General features: G+C 53.8%; 1 protein-coding gene across 2 annotated transcripts; it reads left to right on the forward strand.

Moving 5' to 3' along the window:
- Window positions 1-5,858: 5,858 nt before the first annotated feature.
- On the forward strand, window positions 5,859-12,174 carry LOC134426014 (zinc finger protein 501-like). 2 transcript variants are annotated; one of them, XM_063171014.1, is made up of 3 exons: window positions 5,859-6,323; window positions 8,740-8,814; window positions 9,001-12,174. In XM_063171014.1, the coding sequence occupies exons 2-3, from the start codon at window positions 8,766-8,768 to the stop codon at window positions 10,263-10,265; spliced, it is 1,314 nt and encodes a 437-aa protein (XP_063027084.1). In that variant the 5' UTR covers window positions 5,859-6,323; window positions 8,740-8,765; the 3' UTR covers window positions 10,266-12,174. The 2 variants fall into 2 exon arrangements, with proteins under 2 accessions (XP_063027084.1, XP_063027082.1); XM_063171012.1 differs by lacking the exon at window positions 5,859-6,323 and having other exon boundaries at window positions 6,540-8,814.
- The last annotated feature ends 294 nt before the right edge of the window (window positions 12,175-12,468 follow it).

Below are 12,468 nucleotides of genomic sequence, written 5' to 3' on the forward strand. Positions count from 1 at the left end.
AACTGGAAGCAAGTGGGAGTGACTGGGTCTACACTGAGGGCAACTGGGCATGACTGGGACCCTGGTGGAAGAGACTGGGATCATACAGGGAGTGACTGGGACTATACTGGAGGCCACTGGTATCACCCTGGAAGCAACAGGGAGCAGTTGGAGCCATGCTGAGGGCAACAGGGATCATACTGGGAGTGACTGGGCTCTGGGAAGCACAGGATGGTGAGGAGCAGGAAGACAGCTCCCATCCCAGCCCCACAGATAACCCCTATTGCTGTGGATCCCCCCAGCCTCTGGCTCCCCCAGCTCAGCCCTGCTCTGGCTGTTCTGGACTTGCAGCAGCTCCGGGTCAGTGGGGGATGTGCTGGGTGCACTCACCAGGCTGGCTCTGGGACTCCCAATATTCTGGCTCAAATCTGGCCCTGCTCAAAGGGGGTCCCAGCCAGGTGCATGCAAAGGTGGGTGAGGAGGCTGGAGCACTGCCTGAAGCTCTTCCCACATTCCAAGCACTTGTAGGGCTTCTCCCTGCCATGAAGGTGCTCAGGAACCACCGGCTCCAAGCTGCATCTGGATCTCCGGCTGCTTTCCCAGCACAGGGTGGGTCTTTCCTCCTCACGGCTTCCTGGGCTGGGTTTGCAGCCCCTCTTCATGTGGGATCTCCAGGGCTTTTTGTCCCCATTGAATTCCTGCACTGTCAAGCCTCTCAGAACAGCCTCTTCCATGAGGTTCTGCTGTGGGGATTTGTCCTCCCTGGTCTCCATCCTCAGCTCCTTGTATGGGGGAGGAAGGACAAGGAAAGAAAGGAACAAGAAAAAGGAAGGAAGTGGCGGAAGGAAGGAGGGAAGGAAGGAGGGAAGTGGCGGAAGGAAGGAAGTGGCGGAAGGAAGTGACGGAAGGAAAGGGCAGAAGGAAGGAAGGAAGTGGCGGAAGGAAGGAAGTGGCGGAAGGAAGGAAGTGGCGGAAGGAAGTGGCGGAAGGAAGGAAATGGCGGAAGGAAGGAAGTGGCGGAAGGAAGGAAGTGGCGGAAGGAAGGAAGTGGCGGAAGGAAGTGGCGGAAGTGGCGGAAGTGGCGGAAGGAAGGAAGGAAGGAAGGAAGGAAGGAAGGAAGGAAGGAAGGAAGGAAGGAAGGAAGGAAGGAAGGAAGGAAGGAAGGAAGGAAGGAAGGAAGGAAGGAAGGAAGGAAGGAAGGAAGGAAATTTATTACAGGGAAAGAGATTTCTCCAATCCAGTTCTGGCAGGACAGCGTTGGCAGTAGGGTTGTCCTGCTGGGCTGGGAGATGGAGCAGGAGAGAGGGGGAAAGGGGCACTAACTTCTTCCTCACCTGCCTGGGACTGCCAGGGCATCTTCATCTTCCTCATGGTCTCCTCCTCCATCAGGTCAAACTGGGAACTGAAATTCCTTTTCTTTCACAAGGTGTGAGTGTGTTGCCTTGGGTGTTCCTCCTGCCCAATTCCATCTCCAGAAGTCACCAGGTATCTGGTGTCCATAAAAACCTCCAGACCACCAAGGTTCAGCCACCCTCATAAAAACCCAAACCACCAGGATTCGCCAAACAACCATTCACCCAGGAGTTCCCCCGCTCTGGTCTCTCCACTTTGGGGTTCAGGGGTCCCTCCTGCCTGGCCTTCTACACCTCCAGTGTGTATTTGCGTCCCCTCTCTCTGGGCTGCAGGGGCTCCTGGCAATCCCAGAGGTTCCCTTCCCTGGGCTCCCAGATGGGTGTCAGAGGGGCTCCAGGGGTACCAGCTGTGTGGGGTCCCCGTTTCAGGGCCCCGGGGTACCCATGGGTCTCTCTTGTCCATGGTCCCAACATCTCCAGGCTGCAGAGGGTCCCCCCAATCCAGGCTCCACGTTCCAGGCTCCCGGGGTCCCCCTTATCGGGATGTCCGACCCCGCAGGCTGCAGAGGCTCCCCCAGCTCCGGTGCCACCCAGGCACTGTGGATTCTTCCGCAAGGCTGAATATTCAGTTCATGGAATCTTTGTTATCTCTGCTTACATGTGCAAAACCAGCTGCTGCTGAGACAATCCTAGCTCCGACTGAAGGCTTCCCACCCAAAATGCTGCATTCAGTTCTGACACACCATTAAGAAATCCAAGAGCAGAACTGAACACTGATTACAGAATCTTGCAAAATCCCATACCAGAACATTTTGTCATAAAATCACAAATATTAACAGGTGCTGAGAAAGTCAGCAACATTACAAAACAAGGTTTCAATACTGGGACTAGAAGAGTTCTGGCAATGCATTTGATTGGAATGAGCCCTCTCTTTCTGACATGAGAGCAATGCCATCGAATTTCCCAAACCAGGGAAATGGGGAGCTCTGGCAGCAGCAGCTTCACACACAGCAATGACACAGAACAGGGCAGGGCAAGAGGCTGGAAAAATGATAACTTCTACTTGCAATTAAGAACTCTTGCTTCAAGTTCTACTAAAGACACTCTTAATATAGAGTCAAAAAGATTAAAAAATACTAGTAATAACTGTAATATTAAGAGCAAAAGTAGCCAAAATAGCAATAATAATGAATAATGGTAATAAAATCCTATCACACTTATACTAGGTTTGCATGGCCAGGTTTGGTAAGAGGTGGCTCTAGGAGCACCTTCTGTGAGAGGATGATGGAAGCAGCTGCTTCTCCATGTCCCAAAAAGGCAATTCCAGGCAGCTCCAGGACAGACCAGCCGCTGGCCAAGGTTGAGCCCGTTAGAAATGGTGGTAACACCTTTGGATAAGAGATTTATGAAAATCAGTTATCATGTAGTTGTAGCTGTGACCAGGGTGAGAACATGTGAGAGAGGAACAACTCTGCACACCCCAGGGCAGGGCAGGACAAGGGGCAGGAGCTGCTCCAGGGGCTGGAGCTGATTGCCCTGAGATTCCCTGGGGCAGCCCCTGGGGAGGCAGCTGGGCCCCTGCAGCCCATGGAGGGCACGGAGAGCAGAGATGCACCTGTGTCCAGGTTTAGAGCAAATTTGGGGAAGAATCCCCCAAAGGAGCTCCGGTGGGAAAAGCAGATCCAATCGGCCCCTCCCCCCCAACTGGTCTGGGAGGAAAAAATACCTCCTTGGAGAAAGGTGGAAAAAAACTGTTCATTAAACAATAAGACCAAAACAGTATCAAAACAATGAGACCCCTTGCCACTCTAAAAGAGATGACAAACTGAGAAAACCCCGGGTTCAAGCAGCAGCTCACTCAGTCTCTGATCGGTCCCTCTGGTGCTGGAATTGTTGCAGGCCAGGCCAGGCCCGGTGGGCCACAGCTGCAGCTGCTGGTGCTCTCCTGGGTGTTCAGTCCAGAGCAGTTTCAAGAGGTCCAAAGAAAAAAGGGAAAAAAAAGTCCAGGGAACTTCTTTGCCTCAGCTAGCTAACACTAACTAAAAAGCAAAAGAAGAGCTCTGTCCTGCTGTCTGTCCGTCCACAGACAACACAGTCCAGGAGCAGGAATGTGGAGGAGTGAGTGCAGTGTCTGAAAACAAACTGCGCGCTTCTTCTCTTCCCCCCTTCACTCTCTGTAACACTCTTAAAGGTACAAAACTTATTTTTATTCAACATGAACAGAATGAGATGACTGGGGATAAAAGCATCATATAGTCAGCCCAGGACAACCTGCAGCACCTGGAGGAGCCCGTGCTGGAGCAGGGGGTGCCTGAGCAGGGGCTGTGACCCCATGACAAACCTGTGCTGGAGCAGGGACCAGGCAGGGGCCTGCAAACCCATGGAGAGAGGAGCCCATGATGGAGCAGGGTCCTTCCATGTGAGCCCATGGGAGAGTGAGGCACGCTGCAGCAGTTTGTGAAGAGCTGCTGCCCCTGAGATGAACTCACCTTGGAGAAGTTCATGGAGAAGTGTCTCCAGGAGGGACCCCATGGTGCAGCAGGGGAATGACTCCTCTCCTTGAGCAGCAGGAGAAACAACAGGAATGAACTGAGCAGAACCCCCATACCTGTCTGCCTGCACCCACTGGGGGAGAGGCAGAGCAGGGAGGGAAGGATGGGCAGAAGGTGTTTCTAAAGCTTTATTTTACTTCTCACTATCCTGCTCTGATTGATAGCAATAAATTCAATTAATGTCTCTAATTTTGAACTGTTTTGCCCACGATAGCATTTGCTGAGTGATCTGTCCCAGTCCTTAACTCAACCCATGAAGATTTCATTCTATTTTCTCTCTCCTCTCCATCTCTGGAGGGGAGTGAGAGAGCAGCTTTGGTGGGTGCCTGACATCCATCTCCGCTCCCTGTGATGTCACAGGCCCATGAGTGTCCCAAGTGTGGGAAGAGCTTCTGCCAGAGCTCAGCCTTGACCCAACACCACTGGAGGCACCACTAAGGGCAGCCCCGTGAGTGCCCTGAGTGCGGGAAGAGCTCCGTGCACTGCTCCAGCTCCATCCCCCATGGGACAGTCCACGCTGGATGATCCCCAGTGACCCGAGGTGGGCAGAGCCCCGGTGATCTTTGGTGCTGGTGATCCATTTTGGGAAGACAACTGCCTGGGGGGCTCCAATTCATCCTGGCTCCCTGTACCCTTGATTGTCTTTTAATTTCTCTTTGTCCTTTCAAAAAACCCAAAAACTGGGTAAAAATAAAGATGTTGAACTAAGGCAAGGATGGGGACATGGGGGAATCTTGCAGGGGATGTGGGGGATGCTGGGTTTGAGGGAGCTGAGGGTTCCTGGGAGGGACTTGGGGGTTGCTCAGGCCTTTGGGCACCCCAGGCCGAGCAGCTCCAGCTGCACTGGGAGACCCCGGTGGAGGTTCTGGGGCAGCTGATCAAGGAGCCCCTGGCCCAGGACTGTCCCCATGTCCCCCCGTCTCAGTTCCCGGTGTCCCCTGTGCAGGATCCCTCTCTCCCTCCCGTTCCCATGTCACCCTGCTCTGGGACACGTTGTGTTCCCATCCCAGTGTGAATCCCACTCCCGGTCTCAATTTCTGTTTCTGTCCCACATTCCCTGTCCTGTTCCTACTCCTGGTCCCAATGCTCCTCTGAGATTTCCATTCCTGTATTCCCTGTCCCGTTCCCATATTCCCATTCCTGGTCCCATTCCAGGTCCCTCTCCCATATTCCTGGTCCTAGTCCTGGTCCCTGTCCATATTCATGTCCTTGTCCCCAGTCCCATATTTCCTGTCCCTGTATCCATGCCCGATCCCAGTATTGGTCCCAGTCCCGTATTCCCGGTCCCATTCCTAAGGGCCGCCTCTCCCATGGGGCCCTGAGGGCTGCAGAGCTCGGGCTGGCTGTGCCACACGAACCGTTCAGCCCTGCTGCTGTCCTTGGCCAGCTGCAGAGAGCACAAGGCTTTGGGCATTTCTCAGAGGCCCCCAGGTGGCCGGAGCAGCCCCTCGTGCCAGCAGCCGCTGTGCCTCAGAGCCCTCCCTCACGCTGGGGCCATGCAGGGGCCATGGGCCTGGAGCAGGCTCCTGTTCTTGAGACAGGAGCGAGGCTGCAGCTCCCGCCTTTGAGCCCTGGGCCGCAGCAGCGCAGGGGAGGCCCAGCTGCAGAGCTCACAGCCCCTGCTGGGATTCACTGGGACACTTTGGAGCACCAATCTCCAGCCCATATTCTCCCTGCGGTTGCTGTTTCCATGTTCCCCGTCCCGTTCCCATATTCTCCCCCTTGGTCCTTGTCTCCGTTTGTGGACTCTGTCCCCATCTCTGCTCCCATTCCTGGTCCCTATCTCCTTCCCCAGTCCTGCTCCCTGTCCCCATTCCCGCTCCCTGTCCGCATTTCCAGTCCTATTCACGCTCCCTGTTCCCATTTCCATTCCCGGTCCCCATTCCCGCTCCCTGTCCCCATTCCCGCTGCCGGTCCCCTCTCACCGGACGCCGCCGCCATCGCTCCAGCCTCTCCCGGCCCTCACATAACCGAGCAAACCCCGCGCTGCTCCCACCCACCAATCCCAGCGCGCGACGGCTCCTGTATTTGCATAACCACGCATTCCATCGTGGTTCCGCCCAGCGCCGGCTGCAGCCGCCTCCGGGCGCTGTTTGCTTCCAGTTCCCTCCCAGTGCTCCCAGTAAGAGCGGCACTGGCAGGGAAAGCGCTCCCAGTTCCATCCCCCTGCTCTCAGGATCGCTCCCGGTGCTCCCAGGATCGCTCCCAGTGCCGCGCCTGGGGCAGTTGTTTCGGAACCCGCCCAGGGCAGAGCGCGGCTGCTTCTGGGTGTCGGCACTGCCCGGGCCGGGCTGGGACGGAGGAGGAGCGGGAGGAAGAGGAGGGAGACCGGAACAAGAGAAGGAAGATGAGCATCCCCAACACCACGGGACTCCCCCGCCCGCACGCTCCGGCTGCAGCTCCCCCGGCTCCGGCTGCATCGCCCCCCCGGAACCCGCAGGTGAGCGGGGAGGGGGAGCCCCAAATCCATCGGCGGGGGCGGGGGGGGCGCTCCGGGAGGATTTTTTTGTGGGACAGGGGATGTTTGGGTCTTGCAGGACCCCAAAGCTGGGCCGGAAATGCCCCTGCAGGGATCTTGGGGGGGGTCCCACTTTGCGATCGCCCCGGACCGGCAGGGAGGAGGGGATGTCGGGTTTGGGGATCCCCGGGAGAGCCGGGGGGAACGTGGGAGCCCCTGTTATGTTTGCCCAATTATCCCATCATCAAAAAACCCAAACAATATTCGAAGTAGGAGCAATTTTAATTGAATAGTTTAGAAAATATATAAAATTGGATACACTTGAAATATTGACAATATAATTTGATTAAAAGAAGGGATAATTTGGTTCCAATAATAGCGCATAAGTAAAAGATAACTGCAGGGTACAGAGTGCAGGGTTCTGCACCCTTGCCACCTCACGTACAAACTTGCCAAGTGAAGATTCCCCCCTTATATGCCATGTGTCAATGCCATCTCTTCCCATTTTCGATTCATCACGCTTCTACCTCCGCCCTCATCACCTTTACCGTGCATGCTCCACCACTCGTTTTGGTGGTTGCACAAGTCTTTGGGGGTCATTTTTGATGAAGACCTCTCCTCTTCTTCGATGTCCTTCAACTCACCCCTGGGTTACACATGTGCCCCAAGCCATACGATGTAAGCCAAAAGTAACATATTATTACATTTAAGTATCAAAGCAATAAATCTCTTATAGCTGGCTTTTTCCTGAGACCCAACCAGATTTTCCCTTCTTTCTCTTAATTTTTAGTAACTGTTATCTCTTGCTTTTTCCTGTCCTTGAACATCTGCAGGGAAGGGGGGGATGTGGAACCCCTCCTCTCCCTTTCTTTCTTGGCATTACAACTTTTAACTGTTTTATTATTATTTCGAAATATTAATTACTGTATCAATATTGATTACTGTTTCAATTTTGTCAGCACGAATCACACCTATTTACCACAGCCCGGAGCAGGGAGAGCGCAGAGGGACGATCCCGGAGCCGGGGGACAAACCGTCTGCCTGGAGGGGTGCGGGAGGCTGGGGATGAGCGGGCTCTGGGCCCCCCGAGGCTGAAAGGGGCGCTGACTTCTCCAGCTGCACTTGGGCAGCGGGACCATCAAACCCAACGTACTCAACCTTGTTTTCCCCCTGTTATAAATGATTAACGAGAAAGCCAAATTTATAAATGGGAAAGATTTTATTTTTGCGACCAGAAATACGGTCCTCTAAAAGCCACAGTCAAAGAGAGCGTCAAGCCCAGGGTCGGCTCTGGGTGAACCTGGACCCGACCTCTATCGCATCCGATCTCCCTCTGTTCACAAATGCCGTCTCAGATGGGGCTGTTTTTTACAGTTTTTTCTGCCCGAGTCAGAGGTGTCCCGATTTCTTGTCACCCCGCATAAGTATGAAGTTTCTTTTTACTGTGCAGGGCTGGACAATTCCTATTTCTTGGGCGGTGGCGGGTGCTGATCATGTCAGGAGAACTCATGTATTCAGATGTATTTTTTTGACTGTTACACTGGCAGTTTATATACAGACACGAACAGGAGGGGGCTACTGGAAACAGTGTCTTGAGCTTTTATTTTTCCAGCATCAATCTCATTACATTGTTATGACAATGGAGAGGAAAGATGCTACAGCTCGCTGGTCCAGCAGGCAGAAAGCCAAAGAAACTTAGTGTTACAACATACCATAAAACAGTCTCAATCTCAGTCTCAGCCAATCATATAGAGCAAAAGCATATTGACAGTAGTTCTATCCAATAATCTGAAGCACACGTAATTCTGGTTAAAACAATAGCGGCCTTTCTCCATCACAATGGCTCGTTTATAAGAGACAATGCACAGAGCTCTATTCATAATTAACCTTCTAAAATATACACTAAATAAACTTGTTGCAACTTAGAAGGCCCATCTACACAGCTCTTATTGTTCTATTTCCCATGTCTTCCCTACAGTTTAGAAAACTTTTCTGCTGCCTTAGCACTGTTCACAAATCTGCTGTCTGAGGCCTGTATTTAACCACCTTCCTAAAACCTTCTGATTTTTATGGATTCCCACATTTGACAACTTTGATTATCTTTATTGATGATACTTATCAAGTATTGATGGTCCTGGGGTGTTCCCGGGTGGTTCCAGGGGAAGCTCATCTCTGCACCAGCCACGTTCTTTTATTTGATAAAGAGGCATTCTTTTCCTGCTGCCACCAGGAGTTTCACAACTTCAGTGAGGTAATCTGTCTCTAGGTTGTCCATGGTCAGAGGCTCCTGTGATGTTTAATTTATTTTACAATTTTATAATTTATTTTATAATTTATTTTATACATTTTCCCCCTACACATGAATTACTTTACATTACATATTACACCTCCACACCAGGATTTCCCATTCCCAAACTTGGCCCAATGCAGGAGGCCGTGAGGAAGAGGAAGATGTCCCGGGAGCCCCAGGCAGGTGAGGAGGAAGTCAGTGCCCCTTTCCCCCTCTGTCCTGCTCCATCTCCCAGCCCAGCACGGCCCCTGGCTGCAGGACAACCCTGTGGCCAAAGCTGTCCTGCTGAGGTTGCACTGGGGTGATCTCCTTGCCCTTCCCTGTGGCACAGAGGCAAATCCCATCCTCTCCTTGTCCTTCCTCCCCCAGAGCAGAAGCTGAGGATGGAGACCAGGGAGGGCAAATCCCCACAGCAGTGCCTCGTGGAAGAGGCCATTTTGAGCGGCTCCACAGTACAGGAATCCAATGGGGAGGAAAAGCCCCAGAGATCCCTCCTGAGGAGGGGCTGCAAATGCAGATCACGGGGATCCAAGGAGGAAAGACCCACCCTGGGCTGGGGAGGCGGCCGGAGCTCGGAGCTGGGGGTCCATGAGCAGCTCCAGGATGAGGAGAATCCCCACAAGTGTTCAGAATGTGGGAAGAGCTTCAAGTTCAGATCCAAGCTGATCCGCCACATGAGAATCCACGTTGGGGAAGGGCCCTACATATGTGGGGAGTGTGGGAAGAGCTTCAGGATGAACTCTGAACTGACCATCCACCAGAGAAACCACACCGGGGAACAGCCCTACGAGTGTGATAAATGCAGGAAGAGGTTTCAGATGAGTTCCTGTCTCGTCAGGCATCAGTGGAGTCACAGAGATGAGAGGCCCTTTTGTTGCCCCCATTGTGCAAAGAGCTTCAAGGACAAGTTTGTCCTTGTCACCCACCTGCGCATCCACAGTGGGGAGAGGCCCTACGAGTGTCCTGAGTGTGGAAAGAGCTTCGCCCAGCACTCCACCCTGACTGCCCACCTGAGGACCCACACAGGGGAACGGCCCTACGAGTGTGCAGAGTGTGGGAAGGGCTTCAGGACGAACTCTGAACTGACCATCCACCAGAGAAGCCACACCGGGGAACGTCCCTATGAGTGTGAGGAGTGTGGGCAGAGCTTCCACAAGAGCTGCCACCTGACCCGGCACATGCGAATCCACACAGGGCTGGAACGGCCATACAAGTGTGGGGAGTGTAAGTGTGGGCAGTGTGGGAAGAGCTTGAGGTCGAGGTCTGAACTGATTGTCCACCAGCGGAGCCACACCGGGGAGAGGCCCTTCGAGTGTGGGGAGTGCGGGAAGAGCTTCATGTCAAAGTCCCACCTGGTTGGCCACCAGAGGATCCACACTGGGGAGAGGCCCTTCGAGTGCGATAAATGCAAGAAGACGTTTCCAATCAGCTCCAGTCTCATTCTGCACCAGCAGCTTCACACAGATGAGAGGCCCTTCCGCTGCCTTGACTGCGGGAAGGGCTTCACCCGCAACTGCAATCTCGTCACCCACCGGCGCGTCCACACTGGGGAGAGGCCCTACAAGTGTTCTGAGTGTGGGAAGAGCTTCTCAGGGAGGTCTGCCTTGACCAGACACCAACAGAGCCACCACTAAGGGCAGCCTTGTGAGCGCCCCGTGTGCGGGAAGAGCTTCGTGCCCGTGACACCCTTTGTCTTCTGATTTTGGGTCCTTTCCTCCCACTTTGATATGTTTCCCTCTGTTTTGGATCCTTTCCCCCTCTTTTGCGTCCCTTCTCCCTATTTTGGATCCTTTCTCTGTCCTTTGGGTCCTTTCGCTTTTTTGGGTCACTTCCCCCCTATTTAGGGTCTAAATAGGTTCCCCCCTATTTTGGATCCTTTCCCTATTTCCATCCTTCCTCCCAATTATGGGCATCCTCCCCTTTGACTTTGGCAAATTTTTGGGTGCATCCCGCCCTCCAACCCTCTCCCTACCGCTTAACCCCTCACCCCCTTCCCCTCAGGTGTGTCCTCAGTTGTGTCCCCAGCCGCCGCTCCACACCACATGGACTCAGTGCTCACCATCCTGGATGCCCTTGAGTCCCCAGTCCAGGACTGTGGATCTCCTTTTCCAGGAGTTCCAGAGCTGGCCTGGCTTCCAGGGGACACCAGTGGCACTGGGGCTCGGGGTGGGTGGCCTGGTGGGGTTGCTGGGACGGGGTTTGGGGTCATCTTGGCACTGACCGAGGGTCTTGTGCACTCTGCAGTGAGGAGTGGCCCTGGCTGGAGAGTATGGGATGGATGGGAGCAGGAGAGGTTGGACCCTGGTCCAGATGGACACGAGACCATGGATCCCACTCTGGATGGACCCTGGTCCAGATGGACACCAGAACCATGGATCCCAGCTGGACACTGGTCTGAACAGCCCCTGGCCCTGCAGCCCCCCAGCCTGGCCATACCCTGGCCCACACTACTGTCCCACACCACTGTCCCACCAGCCCATCCCAGTAGCCCCCAACCCAAAATCTCCCAAAATAAACCCAATTCCAGAACATCAGCTCCACATGGCCCCTGCAGAGCAAGGGGGAAACTGAGGCACGGGCTGGGGGATAACTTTGTGGTGATCGGAGGGGATTTGGGACCCACCCTGGAGACCCCAGAATGAGCACCCACCCCTCAAATTGTCACCACAGCATCCAAGTCCCCCCAGGCGTCACATCAGGGGGACTCAAGGAGCCACTGTGACCCTGCAGTCCCTTTGAGAGGTGACCCACAGTGTCTCCTCGGTGTCACCGGTGTGTCCCCAGTGGGAGCAGCAGCATCACTTCCTGGGGCACAGGTAAAGGGGGAGGAGGAGGAGGTGAGGGTGGGGGAGTGCAGGGTCGCACAGCATCCTCGGCGGGGTGGAAGTGGTGAGGGAGACGCCAAAATGTGGTCAACCCCCCCTCCTGTAGGATGTGGGTCACCCCTCTCTCTTTGGGGCACTGGTGGCAAACTGGCGGGTGGTGGTGACAAAAAGAGCAAGTGCCACTTCTGGGATGTACCAGAAAGGGAGTCCTGTGGTGCCACCAATACCCTCCCTGCAGAGGGGATGACAAAGGGAGAATCAGAGGGGTCTCCAGGGTGTGGGGGAGGGAGGGGAAGTGCGACGGGCGCGCAAAAGAAACAACTCCGGTCCCACATGGGGGTGGGAGTGATAGTGGAGCCCTGGAAAAAGTTAAAGATAGAATCTAAAATGTTAAACTTTGTGTTTTTCCAGATCAACTGCACCTGCATAAGCAGTATGATAAATGATATAATTGTTAGATGTGATGATTGTTTAGTAATTAAATATAATTTTTATATAACCATAAGAAGAATCATGAGAAACTGTGTTGGAAATTTAAAGGGGGGCTATGCTTAGCTGAAATCTATGTATACAATAGAACGATATAAGTTTAATAATTAACATGAAAGTTATATAACAATAGAGTATAAAAACATGATCATCTCGGATGTATGGTCGGAATCAGATTTGGGTAATACCCTGATTCCCAGAGCTCTTAAATAAAAAGCACCACATATAATCGCTCCGTGATTATGTGGTTTTGAACGCTAACAGCAGGGCGCCTGTCCCCCTGTCAGCCTGTCACCGTGTCACCCTGTCCCTGGCATGGGTGGGGACTGTGAGGGGCTGGCACAGGTCCCCACTGGGTGGGGACCCCCTAGACAGGTAGGAGAACCCAAAAAATTGGGACCCTTGGATTGGGCACCCCAAAAATTGGGACACCTGGATGGTTAGATTTGGAACCCCAAATACTGGGGACCCCCAAGGTGGGGATGCCCACCCCACCATGCCCAAATCCAGCCCCTGGAGTCCC

Source organism: Melospiza melodia, chromosome 17 (assembly GCF_035770615.1).
Source record: "Melospiza melodia melodia isolate bMelMel2 chromosome 17, bMelMel2.pri, whole genome shotgun sequence".
In the NCBI taxonomy this organism is placed as follows: domain Eukaryota; kingdom Metazoa; phylum Chordata; class Aves; order Passeriformes; family Passerellidae; genus Melospiza; species Melospiza melodia.